This window comes from Protopterus annectens, chromosome 1.part1 (genome assembly GCF_019279795.1).
Source record: "Protopterus annectens isolate FY-2018-M chromosome 1.part1, PAN1.0, whole genome shotgun sequence".
NCBI classification, from domain to species: Eukaryota; Metazoa; Chordata; order Ceratodontiformes; family Protopteridae; genus Protopterus; species Protopterus annectens.
The window spans coordinates 118,796,336-118,823,272 of NC_056726.1; the positions used below are offsets into that span (position 1 = coordinate 118,796,336).

Genomic DNA, 26,937 nt, shown 5'->3' on the forward strand with positions numbered 1-26,937 from the left:
TGCCTGGCTATTAATAATAAATGTTCATGAAGGTGTACCACTTCCATTTAACATATATCAAAAGTACCTAGGTCCCCTCCTTGATCAGACTCTGCTATTCAACAGGCAAACAGGGTTTCAGACAGATAAAGTTTTTTCTTTCAAAGTTTTAAGTTAACTAAATGTAATAGACCAAGCAACCCACCTACTAACCCCTAAAGCTAAATAAGCTACATCTGTAAATGTATTACTCCTGATGCTGGAATGCACCCTGCATATCATTACCTTGAGTTCACCTCAAAACACATCATGGCTTCACAGGAACATGTGCATTTAATTGATAACTTTGACATACATCCAATAACTATTTCAGATTTTGTGCCAATAATTATTAAGATAAAAATGCAGGGTAATGAAGTAAAGATGAGAAACTGTCTCATCCCCACCTACGTGTTAAAAAGAGAAGAATTTAAGGGATGGGTAGTGGAAATTATCTGGGAGTTATTAGGGAAGACAGGAAAAAATGGGTCTATATTATAACATCGAAAAGACCAACTGTCAAATGGCCTAAAATTCGAAAATGCCATACCTCGAAGTTGCTTTTGAGGGGGGCTGCACCCCCCCACACCCCTGCTAATTATATATACCAAATCCAAGATTGTACTACAGTGAGGAAAGGGCAAATTTTCCAATCTTCACTGTACCATGATCTCACAAAAAACACATCGGTGAATGGCATTCTCGCGTTTAGGCCATTCGATCTTCAGCCATTTATTTGTTATGATAGGAACCCAAAAAATCTCCAGAAGTTATAGCTAGTTAGTGGGATAAAATTAAAGTGGAGTTTAAAAATAGGGTAGAAATAAAAGAAAAAGAGATCTGGTTAAGAAGTAATAAGAATTATTTAGGGGGTTTGACAAAGGTTAAAGTATTACAGAATAAGGAGAAGCTCGGAAAACAGGAAGAGGTGCAAATGCAGAGTACTAAAGAGGAAATAAGGGAGGACCTGGATAATACACATCAGTTTAGAAAGATTGTTGTTAAGCAACTTTTTTGATAATAACTCTAGAGTACAAAAAATGTTGGCAGAACAACTTAGGCAACAAATATAGAAAGGGCTGTTGCCAAACCTAGTGAGCCTATAATAAGAAAACTAAGCATAGATCCTGCCTAGGTACTAGAGATATTTCAGAAATTGTATAAACATTTGTATAAAGCAGAGAACTGAGGAAATCAAGAAAAAAAGCACAACTGGAAATATTTATGGAAGACGTAACTATGCCAAAGTTAGAGGTAGATGGGGCCCAACAACTAACAGGTAAATTAGGAAAACATAAAATAAAAATGGTGATGTATAACCAATCTGCAGGAAAGTCTCCAGGAATAGATGGTATTCTGCTAGAAGTTTGGAAGCTAGAAGGGAAGAAATTGATAAAGATTTGAAAGGTTTTGTTTAATAGTATTTTAAAAAGAGGGTTGGCACCAACATCTTGGAAAAAAGCTGTGGTGGCTGTAATACCTAAATACAGTAAAAAAAAACATTGGATCTAGCTTCATATAGGGTCATTTAAATTTTAAACCACAATTATAAAATGTTTAGGTCTATAATGGCTAAAAGAATGGCAAAACTGATGCCAATATTAATAATATGGACTACTGTTTTTTGTATAGAGACAGTAAACATTTGATAACATTAATAGAACAATGATGATCCACAGGGAAACAGAATGTAAGAAAATACTGCTATTATTGGATGGCCTTCATGCAGAAAAATCTTTCAACAGAGTAAGCTGGGATTTTATGAGTAGGGCACTCAAAGTATTTGCATTTCTTGATACAATAATAAGGTTAATTAGAATGATATAGGAATCAATGTGGAAGGCTTTCCCTATGTCATAAGTTGTCTTAACAGAGGAACCAGGCAGGGTGTCTTCTTTACCCTTTGTTACTTGCATTACATTTAGAACCATTGGCAAAGAAAACAAGGGACTCTAAAATGCAAGGATATAATTGGTATGTTCAAGAAATATTCCCTTTATTTGCAGATAATATTATTTTATACCTGATATAATAAGAAAGGGACATTTCAGTGTGGAAAATTCTGAGACAGTTCCAATTTTTTTCGGGATATAAAATTAATGAAGATAAAACAATTGTTGATTTGCATTTTTATTAAAAGACTTGGCTCTAACCTGGTGGAACGGAGATTTTATTTCATAGTCTTTTTTGGACATTTTCGGTAACTGAAGATAAAACAAAGGCTATAGCTATAAACTATGTAGCCACACAGGAACTGGTTCAGAAATACTCATATTTATGGGTAGATGATAAAATGAAGTATTTAGGAATATGGATTAAAAAGGATTCTGTTTTGACAGCCAAGAATACGTAGGAAGTGACTAAAAGGATAATACAAAAAGTGAGAAACTGAAAGCTGTTGCTTATGGATATGAATAGCAAGATATAAGCAGTAACAGTGTTTTAGTCCCTTTCATTTTTATCAACCAGAGGAAAAGTTTTGGATAGTAATAAATAAAGAGATGAAGGATTTTATTTGGGAGGGGAATAGGGCAAGAGTCAAGTGGGATGATCTTCCCAATAGAACAAGGTGCTTTAGAACTACCTGATTTGAAGGGATACTTTAGAGCTATACAGGTAAGGCAGTTATACATAACACCAGCAGAAAGCTACAGTTCTAAGTTGAAAGGAATGATGTTGAAGCAAGGGGTAATTCAAGAAATAAAAAAATGGGATTTTAGATGCAGACCCTTAAGGAGAATAATAACAGTCATGCAGAATGTTATATTTAAAAAGTATCAGAAACTGTACCAAGAACTAAGCTAACAAAAGAATGATGAAATGAGATTCTGCCAGTAAGATTAAGTTCAATCCAGGGTACAGACCATAGGCAAGAGGGAGCTGGAATTTACTGAAGGAAACTGGCAAATGAACCAAGTCACTGGGAACAAATAATCAAAGAGGGAAAGGTAATAGATTGGGAGGAGCCAAGCAGACTCCTGACTGGCTTCCCATAGGGGATCGATATCAGAGTATGGACAAAGAGAAAGTGATAGGGGAATCCTAAATGAAAGACCTGCACTGCTTGACTTATTAATTGAATCTAGAACAGCAGCTGCCATTAAAAAAATGGATACTTAGTAGGGTATATAAAATATTGTATAATAACTATAAGAATCAATCAAAAGCAGTCAGAAAAGCTTGGAAAGAGAGATTATTTATGTAGTTGTCAAAAAAAAAAAAACAATGGGAGGACATATGCATGGCTCCCAAATATGCAACAAAATCTTGAAGACTGAGAATTTTTGCCTGGAAGTGTTTGCATAGATATTTTTATCCCCCAAGCAGAATCCAAAGAATTTTTCCTCAGGTAGATGGCAAATGTTAGAGGTATAATGGGGGAGAGAAAGGTAACTGGGAGCACATGTTCTCAGACCATAATGAGTTGGCAGACTTTAACAATTCCATACAGAATACTCTGTCAGGAATACTGGGAAAGCAAATGTAACTAAGGATTTTTTTTTTAGCTGGGATACAGGGTCTGAATTGCCTAAACGTAACAGCCTTGTTAAGTTTAATTCTGGTGGCTGCCAGAAAAGCAATTAATAGAAAATAGAAATCAAAATCTAAACCACCCACACTTAATGCAGTAATATTGTAACAGAGATAAAAGAACAAAATGTGGGATCTTTAGAAAAAGGTATTAAGTAAATTGCCCAAAAAATAGAAATTGTGGGAACGATAGATGCAGAAAAAATTTTGAAAGAGGAATGAGCTTTAAGAGAAGGCAGGAATTGAACAATTTATGCAATGTTGTTTTGACTGTGTGATATATAATAATATATGTGATGCCTAACATTTGTAAATGTGAACTTGCTAATATGGTTTGATTACTTTTATATAAACGTAAGTTTGCCTGTGTCACAAGTGATAATCCAATTCAGGTTTAAAACAACACCTCATTGCTGCAGGCTACTGAAAACAAAATACTAAGAATTATTCATTTAGCCCATGACAAGGATCAGGTACAGATCCAGAGAGTTACCAGTAGAGGCCAAGGCATGGTATCTTCCCTTTACTGTAAGATTTATATTACTTATCAAGAACTACTGCTACCCCATAATATAAATTACACACACAAGCACAAAATACTAGATACAAAGTTTGGAGGGACTCCTACCATCTCCCCCTTCTTATACTCTGACATCATCTTTAAAAGCTTTCTGTAAAATGAATACTGCCATCTGGAATGCTATACCTCAAAATTACTATAAGAATATCTGACAGACACATTCAAGTACAATTATTACAGTGACCCTGGCTAAATGTATTTCTGCAGCCCTTATACCCAAGTCATAAGCCAGCAGAATTATGTTTTTTCTTCAGTGATACAAAGCAACATCTCACAACCGAGATGATTTAAGTTGTGCAAATGATGTAAATATTATAAAAATATCATGCATTCTTTATGTACAATTTCACGGGTCAAGTGGTCAAATACCTGATACATGTTATGTTTATATACATCAAATTATATCATTTTAATATACTTTTTTGTCATATCAGCCACTTTTTTATCCCCATGTGCTTTCCAGCTGATAATCAGCAATTTTAGGTCTGCCCCCATTGCCTTTTCTGCTACTATCCCCCGAGTCTGGGACCATTCTACTGGCAGGTTGGATAGAAGATGTTAGTCATAGTAGAGGAACCAACAGCCTAACATATGCTGTCCTGCATGCAGGGACATTTTTTGTGTGCCCTAAATATGCTATTGCATCATGTGCCCTAATGTGTGTAGCTTCAGTTAACTCCACCCTCTCTTCTAGCCTAATTATTCACAGCAGTTACTACATTATTATGGTACTACCCCCATCACTTGCGGCATGATTGATCACAGGTGGAAACCCCACCCTCCTTTTCAAAGTGATCAAGCTGACAAAAAGCTGCATCTTCCCACCTCCCTTACTTAGTTCCTGTAGAATTCCACCTCCCTTACTTGGGTCCTCCAGTATCCTACATCCATTACGTGGTTCTGCCGGCATTCTACTTGCCTTACTTGCTTCCACTGGTGTCCCACCTCTCTTACTTGGTTCCTCCAGTGTCCTAGCTGCTAACTGAATCTGTGTCATCCTGTTATCAGTCAAGGTTCCATCTGACTATGGCATAGAGGTGTGGAATTTGTTTTACAAGTACATTCACATTCACTGAAATGCTTGCGATCATAACTGTGGAATGAAGACAGCTGTATTATCTTATGTATGTTTTGGCATATATTGCATGTTCAATACCTCTGTTACATTCTATTTAGCTGCTTGGTTCAGCCTGTGCCTGAAAACGATCCACAAACTGATTCACTTATCTGGTTAACAATGGTGAAATTAATGTATAACATGTGAGTCAGCTATCTGAATGAGGACTTGTTACATCCAGATCTGTGAGTCATGGAGATGAATGTCCAGAGTGCACAAACAGAGTATAGGCATGATGGGCACATGGTACTCACTGGTACTCTGGGATACCTGCAGTGACCTAATCCATTGCCTCAATATCCAGCTATCCTGCCTACACTGGAGGAAGCCCATGATGTGGGTATTATAAATTATCTGTACTCATATGGTTAACCAGTACTGTGTAGCACTTGTACTGCAGTACATTCACATTTAAAGAAAAATAAATAGCAAAAATAGAAATAATGTTTACAATCAGGTATAAATGTGGAAGTAAAGATGACAAGTATTTAAATAACACGAGAATAAATATTGTACTGCTGGTTAACCTGCACCGGGTAGCACTTGTACTGCAGGTTAGCCAGTACTGTGTAGCACTTGTACTGCTGGTTAACCAGTACTGGATAGCACATTAACCAGGACTGTGTAGCACTTGTACTGCTGGTTAACCAGTACTGTGTAGCACTTGTACTGCTGCTTAACCAGTACTGAGTAGGACTTTTACTGGTTAACCAGTACTGTGTAGCACTTGTACTGCTGTAAACAGTACTATGTAGCACTTGTACTACTCATTAACCAGTACTGGGTAGCACTTTTACTGCTGGTTAACCAGTACTGGGTAGCATTTGACCTGCTGGTTAGCCAGTACTGTGTAGCATGTGTACTGCTGTTTAACCAGTACTGTGTAGCACTTGTACTGCTGCTTAACCAGTACTGAGTAGGACTTTTACTGAGTAGCATTTGTACTGTTGGTTAACCAGTACTGTATAGCACTTGTACTGCTGGTTGATAAATGAAGTATATGTGGCATCATACATGTATTCTGATGGGCATTTTTCATGAATGTAGTTTAATTATTCAGTGACTTTTTTATAGACCATTTGTCAGAAAAAAATAACTAAATTATATTTTAGCAATAACAAACTTCTTAAACAAAAATTGTTTTCTTTGGGAGATACACACACACACACACACACACACACACACACACACACACACACACACACACACACACACACACACACACACACACACACACACACACACCATAAACATAAATACACTGTTATTAAAAACATATGCCAACAGCAAGATATCTGTGAAGCTGAAGTGGATAAATAAAGAAACAGTTGGTGTTGTAAGTTTATATAATTAAAACTGAAGTTTAAATAGAAATGTGCTATGATATCCATAATGTTGATTTAGTCTGAAAGAAGAAAAACCAAGCTAATTAACTTAGAATCAGATTTTGCTTTAAAATGCTTAAAGAGTTTAGATTTTGTCCAGTTAATAAAACACAGTAAAAAGAAAGCAAGCAATAACAACAAAGTAAAACAGAACCAAGATATAAGAAAAACACATCAGGGATTTGGGTTGTGAAGTAATTACCCACTAGTACTTTTTCAGATCACCTAAATGCTTCTTATCTCATAGCCCATATGTAATTATAGCAATAACCCACGCCTGGGTGTGGGTAATGCTGGATTTACCCACGGTTGGTGTGGTTTGGTCACGAGGGCGAAGCCCGAGGGACCAAACAAAGCCATCCGTGGGTAAATACAGCATTACCCACACCCAGAAGTGGGTTATTGCTATTATACCATGACATTATTTAAGAAAAGAAACTATTACTTTTCTTAAATAATGGCATAGTATAATGCCTGTTTACTGCCCTTCCGCAGATGTCTGGCATCCGCGGCAGTTCTGATGTACTGCGTGCCTGCGCAGTACATCAGAGTTGTAAGAAAGCAACGGAGAAAGCAAGATCTCCGTTGCTTTTTTTACTGTTTCGCTATGTTAAATGGGTTTAACATAGTGAGACAGCTTTAAAATAAGCAACAGAGATGTCCGTTGCTTATTTTAAAACTGTCTCGCTATGTTAAGCCCATTTAACATAGCAAAACAGTAAAGCAACGGAGATCTTGCTTTCTCCGTTGCTTTTTTAACCTGTCTCGCTATGTTAAATGGGTTTAGCATAGCGAGACAGCTTTAAAATAAGCAACGGAGATCTCCGTTGCTTATTTTAAAGCTGTCTTGCTATGTTAAACCCATTTAACATAGCGAGACAGTGTTTTAAAAGTAGAGTTATACTAATGGAAAAAGTCCGGCGACGGACCTTTTCCATTAGTATAACTCGATTTACAATGTGCACGCTGGCCAATCAGCGTGCACGTTTTGGGGGGGTCATGGTATAATACTCCATAAATGTTAGGACCCACCAGATAGCTTCACAATAAGAGCAAATGCAGATACATTTCTCATTATTCTGGGTGGATGATAAATATAGTCCTGGTTGCAGGACAACTTTTTGCTTATTTTGTAATGTTGTACAAAGCCATAATATTTGTGCAAATATCAAAGTTTATGGGAATGATTGGATTAGATTTCTTTGTATTCAGATATTCATAAATTACAAAAACAGTAGCAGATGCTGTAAATATATAACAATACAATGCTGTTGTTCTATAAAATAAAATGTGTCTTGTATAAGAAACAAATTAAAGTGCAATGGTTTGTCTGACTAATCTGGCAACTGTGATCTCCAATTTATTGTAGTAAAATTATTCTTCAAAATTCAGATTTTTAAAAAGAATGATAGACATGCATGTTCATTAAAGCTAAATGAAACATTGTTCATGTACAGGTTACAATGTCATTATATCATTATGTTAATTAATCTGATGAAGGATGGAGTTTCACATATTAGCCAGATGTTGATTATGTTCTTTATGGAAGTTCCCTTGTCTACCTTCTGAAAACAGAGAATAATTATCACATATTTCTAAAACTCTTGCCTGCCTTTTATTACATTTTGATAACTTACTGTTGATCCTATTTTTAATTTTATACTTATGTTTATAAAATAGATGGACTTCAGTATTATGCTAGCTGTAATGTTCAGACAATACAAACTATTTAATGTACTTGTATGCAATGCACTGGTTGTCTTTTCTTTTTTATAATAGATTGAAGAATACTGGACAGAGTGCCAGACCTGGAATGACAGGCTAAAGGACTGGGATGCATTTAATGGGATGGCTGGACAGATCAAATTCTATGTGGACTGTTTTCCCCTTTTACACAAACTGGCTGCAAAGGTATGGTACAGTGGCTGTTGAGAACTATGTCATAAATATAATACTAAATATAGGAAAACAACTAAAGAATTTATGAGGGCACTTAACAAACCAGATATTTATGACTTACAAAAAGTAAACAGCTAAAGAAACAGTTCACATTCAGCATCAAGAAAAGTGCAATTTCAGGCTAATGTCATGCTGTTCTGGTAATGCTGTCATTACACTCTTATCTGAACATTTCCTGTGAGGTGACACAGACAAAACTAACTTCAGGGTTGAGTAAAAGAGAAAGAGAATGAAGTCTAAAGCCCTGACCAAAGTATCAAAGAGAAGTTCATCTTGGAGATACTAGTACCCACAGTTACCCACCCTAATGTTATTCTACAATTACATGTATAGCACTTCTTTGGTACTGTTGCTGTAGGGCATTACGTTTTGCTATGAAACTTAAGGCATATTTGAAGGGACAAATAATCTAAATGCCTAAATAGAAACACTAATAAAGAAGACATTTACAAGTCTTTCACCTTCTTTTCTGATAAATGAGAGAAAATGCAGGTCTTTAGTCAGTTTGGGATTTACTTTGAAACAGACTAACATGACACCAAGGGACCTCCTCGCCAAACACAAATGCCAGAAATACAAAAAAGACAAAACCTCCAACTGTGTTTTTTGCAGGGAGGCAAGCTCCTATCCACCCCTGCCCCCATCTGGGAGGCTAGCATCCCTTACCCTGAACTTATATGTCAACTTCATAGTCATGCAAACATGTAGAATGGAGAACAAAACAAAGGAATCATTGCTAGTGCACACTTAGAGACACACCGCTAATGATGTCCTATGGAAACCTGTCATCAGCATTCTGTTCCTCAGTGATTGCTAATGCACACTTAGAGACACAACGCTAGTGATTTCCTATGGAAACCTGTCATCAGCATTCTGTTCCTCAGTGATTGCTAATGCACACTTAGAGACACAACGCTAGTGATTTCCTATGGAAACCTGTCATCAGCATTCTGTTCCTCAGTGATTGCTAATGCACACTTAGAGACACACAGCTAGTGATTTCCTATGGAAACCAGTCATCAGCATTCTGTTCCTCAGTGATTGCTAATGCACACTTAGAGACACACAGCTAGTGATTTCCTATGGAAACCAGTCATCAAAATTCTGTTCCTCAGTGATTGCTAATGCACACTTAGAGACACAACGCTAGTGATTTCCTATGGAAACCAGTCATCAGCATTCTGTTCCTCAGCGATTCCTACTGCACACTTGATTTCCTATGGAAACCAGTCATCAGCATTCTGTTCCTCAGTGATTCCTAGTGCACATTTAGAGACACACCGCTAGTGATTTCCGAAGGAAACCAGTCATCAGTATTCTGTTCCTCAGTGATTGCTAGTGCACACTTAGAGACACACCACCAGTGATTTCTTATGGAAACCAGTCATCAGCATTCTTTTCCTCAGTGGTTGCTAATGCACACTTAGAGACACAATGCTAGTGATTTCCTATGGAAACCAGTCATCAGCATTCTGTTCCTCAGTGATTCCTACTGCACACTTAGAGACACACCGCTAGTGATTTCCTATGGAAACCAGTCATCAGCATTCTGTTCCTCAGTGATTCCTACTGCACACTTAGAGACACACTGCTAGTGATTTCCTATGGAAACCAGTTATCAGCATTCTCTTCCTCAGTGGTTGTTAGTGCACACTTAGAGACATACCGCCAGTGATTTCTTATGGAAACCAGTCATCAGTATTCTGTTCCTCAGTGCCTTGTGATTCAGGAGATTTGGGAATCTAATCTCGACCACTTATAGATAGACTGTCAGTTTGATGATCCCCATTTTATGAGTGAAAGAAAAAATAGTTTACAGTAACTTAATGGAAAAAAATGAGAAAATTAACATAATTTCCTACCTAATAACCATGTTCAATCTGAAATAGAGACTAGCTGGAATATGAGATTACTTTGAAGGATTTGTACTATCCCAGATTTGTTCTATGATGATAATGCAAAATTTGCAAATTGCAGATATATTATGTAGTCACTCTACTCTTGTAAGTGCTTTTTCAACTCCTACATACAGCTCCATCAAAGAGGTGTGACAAATATACCTGCCTGTGTTTTAGACACATAAGGAAACAAATATTATTCATGTAATATTATTTTCCACCAGTAGGGGTTCTTCACTGGGAATAAAGATTGCAGAGGTCAACACAGAATTTTTAGCCACCAGTTCTAAAAGACTAGTCAGTTAAATGTTGTGCAAATATTAAGTGAAAGACAGCTGTCTGAAAACTGACATTTCTAAGTATGTTATACAATTTGAATCCTACTAATTGTAACTGCAGTTTGCTTTGCAGAACATTAGAAAGAAATATATGCATTTCTTGAAAATGTCTTAGTCCATTTAGCTGACTCTTTGCACCACCTCATTTTTATTTGTCAGATATTTCTGGGTGGAATTCCATACAGTGCCTGTTTAAATAATATATTTTTACACCTCTTTAATTAATATATTTATATCTTGCCATGGTGTTAACATTAATGCTTGAGCTGAGTGTTTCTTTAATGTGTCCTATTGTTAAGACAGTTCTTTAAGGGAAATATCATCAGCTACAGTTCTCATACCACCACAGAAAAAATTCTAATGCTCAAATGCTATGTAAAGAATAACTAACTAGTGGTGGGGAGGTAGGGGACCTTGCATTAAATTAAATTAACCCTAAGAACGCAGTGATCTGTCCACCACAAGACAGATTTTATACAAATTTGTGCAGTGGGTCAGCTGACTCTCCTACCCAACCTTTAACTGCAGTACATATGTTATTGTCTCAGAGTTTACAACACCTGTTGGGTCATAAAGCCTACTCTGTGGATGGTGCCTGCCATCACCTTTGTCTCTTAAACACAGACCAAGATATGGAATCAGCTGCTTGTATAACATATGCCAAAACTACCCAGCCTATACATAGGCCTAAGACTGTAAGATTCTTCAGCCAGCTCCTTGAAGAGATAGTTTAGTGTTTCTGACACTGATCAGGTAATTTTAATTTTATTTTCCATCAAACATTTTAGACTCTTTATTTTTCCTGAGAAGCAGATGACAACAATTTGTTTTCTGTTTGATGGAATTTAATTTGCTTTTCTAGAGTTTAGCAGAGTATTTAACAACATAAGTCATGTATTCAGTAAGAAGGATTCTGTTTGAAAACTGTTTAAATACCTCAAAGTTGTGCCCGATTTTGACTCAGATTTTAGCTCTGTCCCTCTTAAGCCCTCCTAAAACTGGTTAATTTGGAGAAAAGGTAGTGAATCATGCTTAATAAATAATAATAATTCAAGTTATAGATTTTTTACTTTAGAAAATTTATATTAATTTATATTAATTCATATTCTTTTATTCTGCCAATGTCTCACATTAATAGTCCTAATATTTACAATATGTCCCTAATTGTCGCTGATTATTATGCATTTGTCCCAGATTCTGTTGAGATTTGACCCAGATTCATTTGAGAGCTAGAACTTTGAGTTGATGATTATTAGTAATAATGATTCTCTGGCATTTAAGGTTTATTCACTGTCTTGTGTTAATGTTTGAAATATTCTTTGTTTGACATGCTCTTTCTTTTTCTTACTGTGTGCACACTGTAGGGGAGGGTGTTGTATCATTTAAACTGTATATATATATATATATATATATATATATATATATATATTAGCGAAACAGAGTTCCGCTGTGGTGACCACTAACCGGGAAAAGCCGAAAAAATATTATGTGGGCTGTTTTCCCCTTTTACACAAATTGGCTACTAAGTTAAGATACAGTAGCTATTGAAACATGCCTCATAAATGGGGTACTAAATATGGAATAAGAAACTAACAAGTAGCCTCTTCTTAATTTTCATCTTCTTAATTATTTTCTGGACTACAATTGTGTTTACAAAGCTTGAAGTTCCAGAGGAATTTTTCACTTAAAGCAATTGTTTATCTCTGGTTTCTTAGTGTATCTCAGGTTTAACATGCAAAATCTTTAAAAAGCTAGAAATATAAAAATGCACAACTATATGTTATGTCCCTGCAGAAAACAGACTGACCATAACATGGTCCAGGGAAACAATATTAAAAAGCTCACATGTTGGATTGAAGTTTGAAAGTTTCTGATGATGTATCATTAGGTTCTGAAGACATTTATACATAAGCATGATATCCACATGAATAAGAAATGAGTCAACTGAGTTTTTTAGCATATGCCTGCTCCATCCATGGAATGTGACCATTATACATTTGCTAAAATAATGCTGAAGTGAAGCCTGATATTATAAAATGTAACTTCTTTATCTTAAGATTAAAAAAAGTGAGTTTTTTCATATCTATCATGCCCCATTTATTGTACAGATTTTTTTCTGATGAGAAAAATAGATAAAATAATGATTTAACTCCCTTAGAGGATAACAGCTTGAGTTATTTTGATAATATTATATATTTGAACATTTAAAGCAGGATACTCTGCAAAGTTTTAAGGAGAAGGAGTTGCTTGATAAATTCATAAGGTCTCTTCTTTATAGACCTTGTAAACCTTTTAGATAATTTGTATAACTGCTACCCATCATAGAAGAACCACGAAGATCTTAAGGAAGTCAAGTCTTGCCAATCAGATAACAATATGCAGTGGCTGAAAGTTTTTTGATCCTCTCCCTTTCTCTTAACTTTCAAAAACTGCTCTCTCCGCCATTCAATGGACGACAAAAGTATGGCCTAAAGCATTTATTTTCAATACAGTAGATTCTATACTTGAAATTCCAACGTGTCCCGAACCCTTCACCTTTTTCTTATTTATCTGTTGTCCTGCTATCCTTAAATTCCTTTCCAGTAACAACAATATATATGAAATAACTGTCTGTTCTGTGAAACTGGCATTAATTCATCTGTATAAACTAAACATAATGGAATTTCCACCATTAACCACCCCTTATTGTACCCTAAAACAACCACATTCATCACCACGAAAAGAAGAATTCTCACTTAATAGACATTCTTGTCTAACTTCCCTGCACATTTTGTTGTCAGTACCTTCCCAACCATTTATTAACAATGACACAGATGACCAACTGTACGTACTATGCAATCATTATAAACCCCTAAAGTGAGCCATTCATTTAAGAAATTCAAAAATATATTTCTGAATATCATTCATGTAAATATAAAAAACATAAGTGAGTCAATCTTCACCAAGAGAGCTGTCTATATCTACTTGTCTTAACACCGTTGTAAGCTCATCTACTCAATTTTCCTGTCAATATATATTTTTTTAATCTACATCTGTCTTTTCTAAATGTGAGCATCTTAACTGTTCACTGTCCTTGCATTCGTATAACTTCTATATATATTTTGCTGCAATATTCATAATATTTTGCTGTTCTATCCCAGTGGCATCAAACAAACTGGAGACCTATCACTCTAAGTAACACAGATTAAGAAATTTTGATGAAAGTTCAATAGAACAGAATAAGAGAATGTATTAATAGGTAACAAAGCAACCAATGTAACTTAGGGATTAAGCCTGGAGGTCATGGATACAGACCAAGTCTCAAACATCCCTGTAACAATATAGACATTTAAAGAATGATATCAAACAATGCATAAAGTAGAACTCAAAAGCTTTTTAAACAAATGCCCAAAATTCATCATCAAGCAATCCAAAAACCTTCTGGAAAAACATAAATACATTGCTTAATCCTGGACAATCAACCCAACTCAGCCCATCCCCAAGCAATAACTCCCAAAGCATTGCTTCAATGTTTAACTCACCCTTTATAAATATTGTAACCTCTTGCCTACAAAACAAAACTACTACAAATCCAGCCATCCCACCGCAATCATTGAAGCCAAACCAGATCTTCACACTCACTCCAGTGTGAACTTCTACAGTTAAAAAATTCCTATGCATCTTTATGACAGCAACCGCTGCCTTGGACCAACATCCTTCTATGCACTTCAAACTCGCTGTAGACAGTCTTGCACATCCTGTGTTGAGTCTGATAAACTGCTCTGTACAAGAACTGAATGTCCCAGCCTTATGCAAAGCATCTTATATAGCACCCCTCCGTGAAGGTGGTTCATCAACTGAATTCACAAACTAGAGACCGATTACTATTCTTTCACCATGGCCATGGCCTGCTTCTCTTCTTGGGATTGGTGCTAAAATTTTGCTTCTGGTGAGAGAAGAAGCAAAGGAGTATTGTATCCCAACAGAGTGAAGTTGTGGCGAGACCAGCATTAGTAATAGGTTTAGTGGTAGCCAGGTAGTAGCCATTCATGCAACTCCCCTCTTTTCATCATTCTTGACAAGCTAGTTTTTTGTTTTCAGTAAGTACTGCTTGATTTCTTTCTAACTTCAGAATATCTGCCTAAATACTCCATCCTTAGATTTTCAGGATCTACATATTAGTTTCCCCTCAAGTGTTTGGCAGTGCTCTGTACAGACTCAAGACACCTTGAGTGACATTTTTCTTATAAAGGAATATATATGGAAACAGTTGCAGTACTTAGTAATAATGACCATCCCTCCTGGCATATCTAAAGGTCAGTTCCCTGTAATTTCTCCTATTAACCTGGTGAATTGGGACATTCTGAGGCAGTGTAGCAACTGACTCATGTACACAGACAATCCTCTCCTCTTACCTCCCAACACTCAGACTTGTGAGAGATGCACTTATGTATCCAAATTGGAAGCCATGCACTCTCAAGCCAAGACCGGTCAAGAGGAGAAGGTCAACACCTGTACCACACCACATACAACACATGGCCCTCCAGAACACCCACCATCACAGCTCTCACATAAAAACACAGACCACACACTCAACTTCGCAGAGGCTCTCAATAGAAATCTACCCAAACAGCAGAGACCTCAAAGGCAGAAATGCAGTCAACCACCACAACACAGCGCAAACCACAAGACACAAAGCTTACCTACACAGTGTGCTCCTCAACCTAAGCCCCTAAGGCAAAACAGCTTGCCCAATACACTCATCTGGTATAGCTATATGAGTTCATGCCATACTTCTGTGTTGTATAAAACTTAATGTACTATTATCACAGCTATACCCTCCTCTATCATCTCATCTCCTTTCCTTGTATCTCCTCCTCTCCTCCCTTCTTTGGCCTGCTCCAACTCTTTATCTTATCTTCCCTTCCTATGTCCAAAATTTTGAACAAATCTTTAAAGTAACAAATATTCTTATGTAAAACCTGATAATCTATGCATAACGATGATATTGTACTGTACATACCTCCCTGTATTAAACAAATCTATTCATATGCAACCCATTTAACTGTTACTTTTAATGGGAACTGTTTGTAAATGATGTAACAGATGTCAAGGATGTCTGGATAACAGAACTGTTGCTCATGAATGAAACTGACTATAAATGATGAAACAATGCAAATGATGGCCATGTTGTTTTACAATGGAGCTTTGCTCCCAGGGCCTCAAATGAAAAAGGACTCAGTTGGACTTTCCCAGTAAACAAATGCCAATAAATAATAAATAAATAAACTATAAACAGTATTTCACACTTAAACCACCCAGCTTAAAAAGGTAATACCCTACTTTAAAAAAATCTATGTGTATACAATAATATCTGTAGTTTTTATTGTTTTCATACATTTCTTTTCTCTTGCTAGATAATCTTGACTGCCTGTTTCTACTGAATATTCATATTGCTGAAGTAGCAATCTATAAAACTACTTATTTCTTGGATACAGATATTGATCCTTTTCATATAATATATATTCTATTCATATTTTTCTTTAATTCCTATTCATCAATCAGTAACAAACACATAGAAATGTTTCATAGTTTCATGAAGTTACGGGAAAGAGTAGTGGAAGTTAGGTTAAGGAGGGAGGTGATGATTAGTGATCAGCAGTATGGTTTCATGCCAGGAAAGAGCACTACAGATGCGATGTTTGCTCTGAGAGTGTTGATGGAGAAGTACAGAGAAGGTCAGAAGGAGTTGCATTGTGTCTTTGTGGATTTAGAGAAAGCATATAACAGGGTGCCTAGAGAGGAGTTGTGGTATTGTATGAGGAAGTCGGGAGTGTCAGAGATGTATGTAAGAGTGGTACAGGATATGTATGAAGGTAGTGTGACAGCGGTGAGGTCTGCAGTGGGAGTAACAGATGCGTTTAAGGTGGAGGTGGGATTACATCAAGGATCAGCTCTGAGCCCTTTCTTATTTGCAATGGTGATGGACAGGTTGACAGACGAGATCAGACAGGAGTCCCCGTGGACTATGATGTGGACTATGATGTTTGCAGATGACATTGTGATCTGTAGTGAGAGTAGGGAACAGGTGGAGGAGATCCTGGAGAGGTGGAGATATGCTCTAGAGAGAAGAGGCATGAAGGTCAGCAGGACTAAGACAGACTATATGTGTGTGAATGAGAGGGAGGATAGAGGAATGGTGAGGATGCAGGGAGTAGAGGTGGCGAAGGTGAATGAGTTTAAGTACTTGGGATCAACAGTTCAGAGTAATGGTGAGTGTGGAAGAGAGGTGAAGAAGAGAGTACAGGCAGGATGGAGTGGGTGGAGAAGAGTGTCAGGAGTGATTTGTGACAAACGAGTACCAGTAAGAGTGAAAGGGAAGGTCTACAAGAGGGTAGTGAGACCAGCTATGTTATATGGGTTGGAGACAGTGGCATTGACAAAAAGGCAGGAGTCAGAGCTGGACGTGGCAGAGTTGAATATGTTAAGATTTGCACTGGGTGCAACGAGGATGGACAGGATTAGGAATAAACTATATTAGAGGGTCAGCCCAGGTTGGAAGGTTTGGAGACAAAGCCAGAGAGGCAAAATTATGTTGGTTTGGACATGTGCTGAGGAGGGATGCTGAGTATATTGGGAAAAAGATGCTAAAGATGAAACTGCCAGGTAACAGGAAAAGAGGAAGGCCTAAGATAAGGTTTATGGATGTGGTGAGAGAGGACATGCAGTTGGTTGGTGTGACAGAGCAAGATGCAGAGGACAGGAAGAAATGGAAACAGTTGATCTGCTGTGGCGACCCCTAACGGGAGCAGCCGAAAGAAGAAGAAGAAGTAGAAGAAGATAGTTAAATGCTCTTCCCATAATGTTTTTACCCTGCTCTGACAATTTTCATCCTCCATCCATTCAGCTGTTAATTTTTAAGCCTTTCCCTACTACTAGAATCCCTTTATTAACTCTCCATAACACAATGATCAGAAAAGCCAGCCAAGTTTTGCTTCCTTATACTTACTTTTAACGTCTCAGGAAATAAGAAGTCTATCCTGGTCCAAAATGTACCTCTGCATATCACCTATCATTAAAAGCTCCTTTGCAATTCTGTCACCTTTGGTAATCTTGCCTTTTGTATGTCTTGTATTACAGTTGAAGTCACCTGCTACTACAGTTGACCATTATGTATGTCCCCACATCCTCCAGTAAGCTGCACCTGTAATTCACATTTCAGACTAGCACATGATGCATACTATAGTGTGTTTAACCATTGTATCCACCACTAACCTCTACCTGTCTGTCATATTAACAAATCTTTAATTGTAACTGCATATTGTTTATAAAGGAAAGCAATACCTGAGCAGGTCTCTATCCCAGCCATCCATATAATGCCCCTCCACACACACGCACACACAATTTACCAAAATGCTCTGTTTAACAATGCAAACACAATCTAGTGTCCAGGAGAATTATAAAATCATGTATTTTTTAAAACACTGTAATACTGTATTTCTTCACGTTCACCCTTGATGCTGGTAATATTTACAAATAAATATACAAATTAACCATTGCTTTTGATTTTACTCATTCTACCCACGCCTTTTAGCTTTCTTTTTTCATTTATAAACTCTGCTACCCATAGTACCACGTTTTCTTCTTCTGCTTCTTCCATATTCTCAGTGCTACCATTCCCCTCTTCCTTAATTTATACAGGGTCCTGTCTATTGTCAGTTTTCTCCTCTTCAAATTATTCTAAAGCCTTATTTAATGACTAACAGACATTTTTTTCTGCCTTGTACATTCATTTTGCTTTATTTTTGTACCCCCCGCCAAAGCTCTATTTGAGTCTTTTTTTTGACTGCTCTTCCCTTTCAAAATAGGAGAAAGTTCCTGTTGCCCTTGATAGCCAAACCACATGTCCTTTATGACTTAGTACAGTGTATGCATTCCCCTAATTGTATATCATTTATCTCCACATTCATTGCATCTTTTGAAAGGGAAAACATTTATGAAGTTGTCCAATTTCCCTGAAAAAAGCAACCTCTTAGGCTGGCCTCCACAAAAAAAAAAAAAAAATCCGTTAGTGTTTACTGCATGAACACTAGGTAAGTGAACAATAACATTCTCTAAAATAGGCATTGTTACCCCTGTTTCCCACCTTTCCCAGCTACCATTTGAAATACCCTTGTCATAACCTCTTTTTTCTACATTGGAAACAGACTACCATTCTTCTTGAAGATACTTTTTTACATCCATATATTCAACACAACATGAATGCTTCTAAAAGCAAAAACAGTTTTTTTTTCTAACTTGCATTGAGAAACTTGAAATAACATAGTCCTTACGAACTTCATAGTCCTGTTGTTTAACAAAAATGCACACAGGTTACTTCATGAGTTTCAAAATATATGACTACAAAGCTTTCATTTCTAGTTGAATGATAGCACACAAATCAATAGCAACAAAACCTAAAGGTTTAACATATAGTCCCACAGTTTATTTCTCTCCATTTTCTCCATTTTGTCTGAAAAATCTATTTCCATTTTGTAGTATTCAGATGCTGCTGCTGCATCACTCACATAAGAAAGTTTTGGTGTGATATTAGGTGACGTTCTGGCACACTCTGGCTCTCTGCTGCTTCCTTACCAAACTTTTAACCTTTCACATCACATCCCTTGCCATTAAAGCCCAAAGCATGCCTGGGAGTTGTAGTTTCTGGCTGTAAACCAACACCGTTTTTCCATTCAATCTCCACAGGATAAAGCAAACCCATCTTCTGGCTCCTCTGACACCATTTATACAATTTTTTCCTATAACCTCCCAGATTGCAGTGTAAAAATTAAAACTGTTTCACCAGTCAGTTTTTTTTTAATTTGAAGTTACTTTTTTCACACTATGTGTACACAAAACTTCTGCCATGTCTGTCCTCTCAGCCATCCCACACTGTAAAAAGTAAGGGTGCTTTATTAATATTTACATTCATAGGTTCATAGATGATTACTACACTAATGGTAAGAGAGCCTTAACAAGCCTAGTGAATAATGCCCAGGGTATGAAAATATTATATCTTAATTCCTCAGATGTGGGATGGGGTAATATCAGTGTAGTGGGTCTTTGGGTGTTGGAGCCCTGAGTCATTTTACACATGGCCTCCCTCTATAAGGGATATGGGCAGTATCCCAGGAGTGAATTTATGGTTCCCCATACATTTATCCAAATTCTTTTTATAGATAGGGAGAGATGGGCTTTGTTTTACAAGGATGGGAAATTTATTCCATAGATAAGGTAGCCTTTGGGATATGAATGTGTCTTTCCAGCAAGATCTGTTAGAATTACAAATAAGGTTTAGGTTCATGGAATATGTAACCCTCTTATACTTTTTCTTGTGAATATGTAACATTTTTATCAGGGCTGGATCAGAGAATGCCTTGTAGGTCAGGCATAAGTCACCTCTCAATAAATTATATGAGATGGAATAAACGGAGAGGGCCTTTAGTGAGTCTGCATAAGACATGTGACTTACACTTTGTATTTTTTAGTGAGGAACCTCTGGGACCACTCCAATTGGTCTAAGTCCCTGGTTAGGTACATGCAGAAAGGAGGACTGTACTTGATTATGGGCCTGATACAAGGCCATGTCAAACCCAGAGCTGTTGGACATGCTACACTTAAAGTAATTGCAATCTCTCAGAGCCACACGCTCCAGGGATCTAAACCTTGTCATCACAATAAACAAAACATGCTGGAGGGATAGGTTCCTGACCCAGAGACTCCCCAGACTCTGGAATAGACTGCCCATACATGTCAAGCAGCGCGCCTCTTTGGTCCTTTTCAAAAAGAATCTAGAAGATTGGATGGGAGAAAGGAAATTCACTCCAGGGATCATGACAGTCACCCTGCTAGACAGCGGTCCAGGAAGTAAATAGTGTGGAAAGAAATAGCCAGGTAATTGTTATGGTTAGGCTTGTGTAGGCCCTAGGGCAGATAGGCTATTACCAATCTATGAACCTATGAGGGCCAAGTACAATGACCTTTGATCTTGATGCCATGCCTTTTCCTACAAGCTGAGCCACACAAAAGGATTTCCTCACTACTACAGCTACCTGGTGGTCAATGTTTAGGTTACTATCTATCTATGTTCCTAGGACCCTCACCACTGGGTCTACTTTTAGAGGTGTGCTATCAATATTACAATTTGGAGCATTATCTGATTTACTGAATGGTGTGATTACAAATTTTTCAGCATTTAATCTCAGACTGTGGTTTTGGCACCAGTCGTTTATCATTTTTAGGCCTGTTTGTAGGATGCCACCATTGTTTGGGGATTCAGTGATTGCTCCCATCTTACAGTTGTCGGTATTCTTGGTCAGCCAGTGGCCCCAACAATGGTTGTCACTTCAGAGAAGTATATGTTCTTTAGTATGTATTCATTTTACACAATATAAAATAATTTAAATCAATTATTTGCACACTCATTTTTTACAGTCTTACTTAAACTTATTTACAGGTTATTAACACAAAAAAAACAAAACAGTTCTATTCCTTTCATTCTTTTTTCTATTTACTCACTATTTCCCAAAGTTTCTTCTAAACCATTATCTTATTGAAGCTTATACATCATCCTCTTCTATACATCATCTATATTGTCCCAAACAGTAAGTTATCCCATTTATCAGTATCCCATTTCATTACATTATCATGCTTTCTGTATAATATCATGTTCATATTTATGCATTTAAATCTAGCCCATATGTATTCATTTTAAACTGTTTCCCAAAATGTATTCTTTTTGCAATTGAGTGTTTTATTGTTTCTTATTCAGTGCAGAAACATATTTTGTTTCATATTCCCTTTCACTGTCTAATAAAATTCTCCACAAAAACTCCTCTGCTTCATAAATCCTTTCAGACCCTTTTGCTTCTTTTCTTGCCTTTTTCATTTTCATTCCTTCCATGTGTGCATAATTTTTCCTGAAATCATGGTATACCATTTCCCAGTCACTTACTTTCCCTTCCATAATTTCATTTGATTGCTATACTCCATTTCTCCCTTCCTGCCTCCTTGTTCTTTTCCCCGTTTTTCTTACCATACATTTCAATATTTTCATATAACGTCTTACCTATCATTTCTTCTTGTCTTTCTTTTACCTTTCTCATTACCCAGAATACATGCATAGATGCTAAGTGTACCACTGGATATTTCAAATTCAAACCACCTTATTTTTTTATTATAAATTATCTTTTTTCTCATTGAGTTTATCCTTGAGGCCCAAATGAAGCTTAAAAATATCAAATAGCTCTTTTCCATTTAATTTATATATATATATATATATATATATATATATATATATATATATATATATATATACAGAGAGAAAGAGATGTAAATATATACACATGCATACCTATATTCCCCCTAAATATGCTATTTGTAATACATATGTATTCAGCATATGTCTTTTTTTCTGAAATGATTAATAAAAATATTTCCATAAAGCTAACATTTTTTTATTTTATTTGCTGCAGTATCACTCTCTGTCTCCACTGATTTACTACACGATCACTGTGTCACTCCCATAATCTTTATTTACTTTCTTCTGAAATATATTCCATATATTTTTATCTCACCAGATCTCTTATGCTTCATTTTAAATGCTGTCCAACTTTTCTAACAGCATTTCATCCTTATTACAATCTCACTGACCCATCCCTTATTATTATGTATAGGTAATACAACATTTCCTTCCATCTCTCATATTGCCCCCCTCATTTCAACATGCATGTTTACATTACTGCATTCATTACTGAGGTAAATAAGCACACACTCATTGGGTACCCCTGTTTTACTTCTCTCTTAGTACTTATATTTTCCCATCTATCCATTTATTCTAACTTCTACGCATGAATTTTCATAACATTTCTTTATTACATAAATACTATTTCTGCTATGCCGTATGCCTCTAAAATCTGCCGCATTGCTTCATGGCTCACTTTACAAAAGGTTTTAGTTACATTACATGATAACAGCTTGTCTTTTTTATTTTCTTTCATTACCTTTTCTACTACTTCTTTTATTTTATAGATCCTTTCTACCACTACCATAGCCAATTCTTTCTCAGTCCTTGTTTGTAGTATTATTATAAATATTTTAGTCAGTATTTCCTAGTGTTATAGGCCTGTACTTCTTATAACTTTTCTTTCATCTTTTTCCCATATAAATTTCATAAATCTACCACATATGTCTTCTTCCATTATTCCTTCCTTCATCCATTCATTTAATATTTTTAAAAAACTTCTCTTTCATCTGCATTCATTTCTTTTTCAGACTCATAACTTATGATTCATTTTTACCTTCTTTTATTAGTTTCTCTGTTTTTTCTATGGTTATAATTTTTTTAAAAATAAATTATTTTTACAGATTTTTTTTTTGCTTTCCATTCTTCTTGCCCATTTATTTCCTCTTTTCATACGTTTTCTTTGCAAAGTTTTCTACCACCTCCATAGTATCTTTTTTCTTTGTATTTTATGTCTCCTTTGCTATCTAAGATAGCATCCATCCTTCCTTCCTTCCATCCTTACTTCTTTTCCTAAGCAAGGGGAAACCTCATATTTCTTTCTTTTCAGAAAAAAAATCTTTGTCTATGTAACAGCATTTTACTTTTTCCTCTTTTCTTTCATGCATCTGTTTTTCTATTTGTCACTTCCTTGTTCTATCTCTTTCTCATAATTCCACAAACTTTCTTTAAACTTCATCATATTTATTTTTTCTTTTTCTGTCCACTTCTAAATATATTTTTATACTTCTGCTTATTCACTAACCATCACTGTGTCCAATTTTTATAAAATGGTCATGTGACCTTTCCATAACATTTCTTCCCCCTTTTTAAAACTCTACAGTTAATCTCTTATCCCATTCGCTCCTTTATTATTTCTGACTTCCCCTATTATAGCTCATACTGTGCTATGATCTGAAGACTCTGCCATATGTACTCTTCATTATTTCTTTCATGTCTTTAAAGTAAACTAGATAATCAATTTCCTTCTTAAAAATCCTCCTCTTATATGTCCATTTTCTATTCTTTTTTATTTTTAAATAAAGTAAATAAAGCTCACAATCACATAAGAAATATAATCGAGGATTTGTATTTGGAGGAATTTATAGATCAGGAAATACACTCCTATTTATGCATGCTAGCACCAAAAATGCCAAATTTCTTTGGGGTCCCAAAAATTCACAAGTCCATCAGTAAACCCCCATTTAGACCTATCGTCGATAGTAGGGGGTCTATTTTGGTGGCTTGTGCTAAATATGTGGACACCATTCTTAAGCCACTCATTAAATCGGAGAAACAGATTTGCAGGGACTCGTGGCATTTTCAGGAGAACATCAATGAAATACCCTTTGATCCAAATTTTATATTCCTGACAGTGGATATAAAAGATTTATATACCGTGATACCACAATATTTGGGTTTGGTTCATGGAAAACAAAAAAGTGCCTCAGAATATTGTGTATATTACTGAAACATTAATGGAGCTGATTCTTAAATACAGCTTCTTTAATTTTAATGGGCTTACCTATAAACAAATGACAGGGGTTGCTATGGGGTCCCCATTGCACAGTGGGAAAATTCATTCCTATTTAGCAATGAAGTGTTTAAGCAACATGTCGCCTGGTATACTAGATACCAGGACGACATGTTCTTCCTGTGGAAGGGCCCTGTAGATTAAATAAAACCCTTTATTGAAATTATGAAGACATTCACAGATTTTCTTGATTTCACTTTTGAAATGAACACTAATGAAATTAACTATTTAGATATATTACTCACCAAGGACCACAATGAATCTAGGTTTATCAGTAGGATTTACCGTAAACCCACTTATTCTAACGGGTTTTTACATTTTAGTAGTTGTCACCCTTACCATCAAAAAGAAGGACAGATGGTATGACAACTAGAGATATAGACTTTATGGATGAGTGCGATAAACTAAATAGTATGTTTGTGAACAGAGGTTATCCTCAAGTTCTTCTTATTGAAATCAAAAAAGAAGTCGAGATAAAAAGACTTGCTGGACATTTTAAGCCCATCTTGAACTTACGGTGTTCTGACACCCATATAAGCCAAGACAACAAGGAGGTTGAGAAAATGAACAGTGACAAAATAGATTTAGGCACAAAGTTTTTGTGCACCATCTCAGTGGACCATTATTATATAATGGACATCCTACAGAAGAATTGGTCCATCATCATGGAAGATAGGCAGTTGATTGACATATTAGGTCCAGTATCAGGCTTTACGTTTAGAAAAGGGTTTTCATTAAAATCCCTTTTGGAGAGGAACAAAAGAACATTTTCTAATAGATTCAAAGGCATGACCCAATGTGGGACATGCCGTCAATGTAAAAACATTCAGGAAGGGACACAATTTAACATGAACAAAAAGACATATAAGGTCATGGGTAACTTTAACTGTGGGTCCAAAGCAGTGGTTTACGTAGCCCTATGCAACCAATGTCTGGCCTTCTATATAGGAAAGACCGAAAGGGCATATATGAACATCTTTATGCAGTGTCAAAGGCAGATTTAAAGAATGCATTAGTCATGGAATATAAACAAGTTGTAACGGACCCAAATAGTGGCCCTTGGCAGGTCAACTTAGAAAAAGAAGAGTTGTTTTGGCAGATTAGAACAGGAGCATACATATACCCTGGACTAAATGATGCCATTTCTTTGTCTTGTATTCTTAAAAATCTGGCCTTGAGGAGATAATAAGTATCCCTATTATAGTTTTGAACCCATTAGCATCCCTTGACCAGTACCCACACACCTTAGGGCCTTTACATCATTTTACACCATGAGTGTTGGATAGGGTCAGGCCTACACATAGACAATTGGATCTCACCCAGTATAGTATAGGTTTATAAAACCTCGCCAGCTCCTGGGTTTTTGGTCTTTTCTCTCTTATTGTTAGATGGATAGAGGTTTTTTATCCATTTTTTGGGGGGTAGGCTTTTATATTACAACATGGTATCGCATTAGACACTTGGGAGGTTCTAGTGAGGGACGGTCGCTTCATACTTGCCTTATATTAGGTTTGTGTAAAGGGCAACCTTGCATCATGCACAAGGACTTATGTTTTACATCACTTTAAGACAAGCATATTTGTGCATATAACTGGAATCAAACATAATAGGAATGATCCTTTATTAGTTTAAATGTGGCTTTTAACAGTGTATTATTAAACAAATAACTGTTTATATGATTTACAGTTAGAACATATGAACTTTTTAATGAATGGTTTTTAAAAAATGTTTTTATTTGCTTTTTAATGAACATCTTGAGTGTTGGGATGTACATTTAGAAGTACAAGGAGTTTTTAAATGAAGGCGGGCTCTTAATTAAGAGTCTATTAACAGGGTGGGGTAAAAGTATTTAAACTAACTTTTCTTTGCCATTAACTGTTTTGTCTGAAGAAGGTCGGATATTAAGCCTTCCGAAAGTTCTTGTAAAATAAAAGTGCTTACATTACGTTTTTCACAGTTATTACGCTTGTTTATTGGATTATTCGATCAATACCTGTGGACAGCTTCCTTCGGGGTTTTCGTCTTTACAAGTTTGTTTGGCAGTTTTAGTTTTATTTTTAAATCTCCACATTTTATTAATTCCCTAACATCTTAATATCATGTGTTATTTTACTCTTTCCTTTCTTCAGGTTGCAATTAAAATATCCTACCATCACTACTGACAGATTTACTAACACATTTTTTTTTATTTCTTCAAAAAACTCTTTATTTTCCATTATATTTGTATGCATAAATCACAATTAATCTTACACATATTGGTCTCACTCTTACATCACATATCATTGCCTTTCATGTTATTACTATTGCTGCATCTAAAATTCTTATTTCTTCATTTTTATAAGAATTCTTATTGCAAAACATCTCATTTTCTACCAACCAATTTGCACTCCCCCACACTACCTGCGTTCTTTTCCTTTTTTTTCTTTTTTGTTATTCTACCTTCCCCTTTACCATCCCTGTCCCTACAAAGAGCTAGTGGTTTGCATTACTATTACACTGCTCCTAGCATGCTCTCTGCATCCTCCTACATTACCTTGAGGTAAGAACCATTATCTGTA

General features: G+C 36.1%; 1 protein-coding gene across 1 annotated transcript in view; it reads left to right on the forward strand.

Annotated features, from left to right (window-relative positions):
* Nucleotides 1–26,937, forward strand: part of LOC122814238 (dynein axonemal heavy chain 5-like) — a 3,525,594-nt gene that overhangs the window by 1,174,382 nt on the left and 2,324,275 nt on the right. Inside the window, exon 36 of the mRNA XM_044086840.1 lies at nt 8,411–8,542. Within this exon, the coding sequence (XP_043942775.1) occupies nt 8,411–8,542 (132 nt within the window). The remainder of the gene's footprint in view (nt 1–8,410; nt 8,543–26,937) is intronic.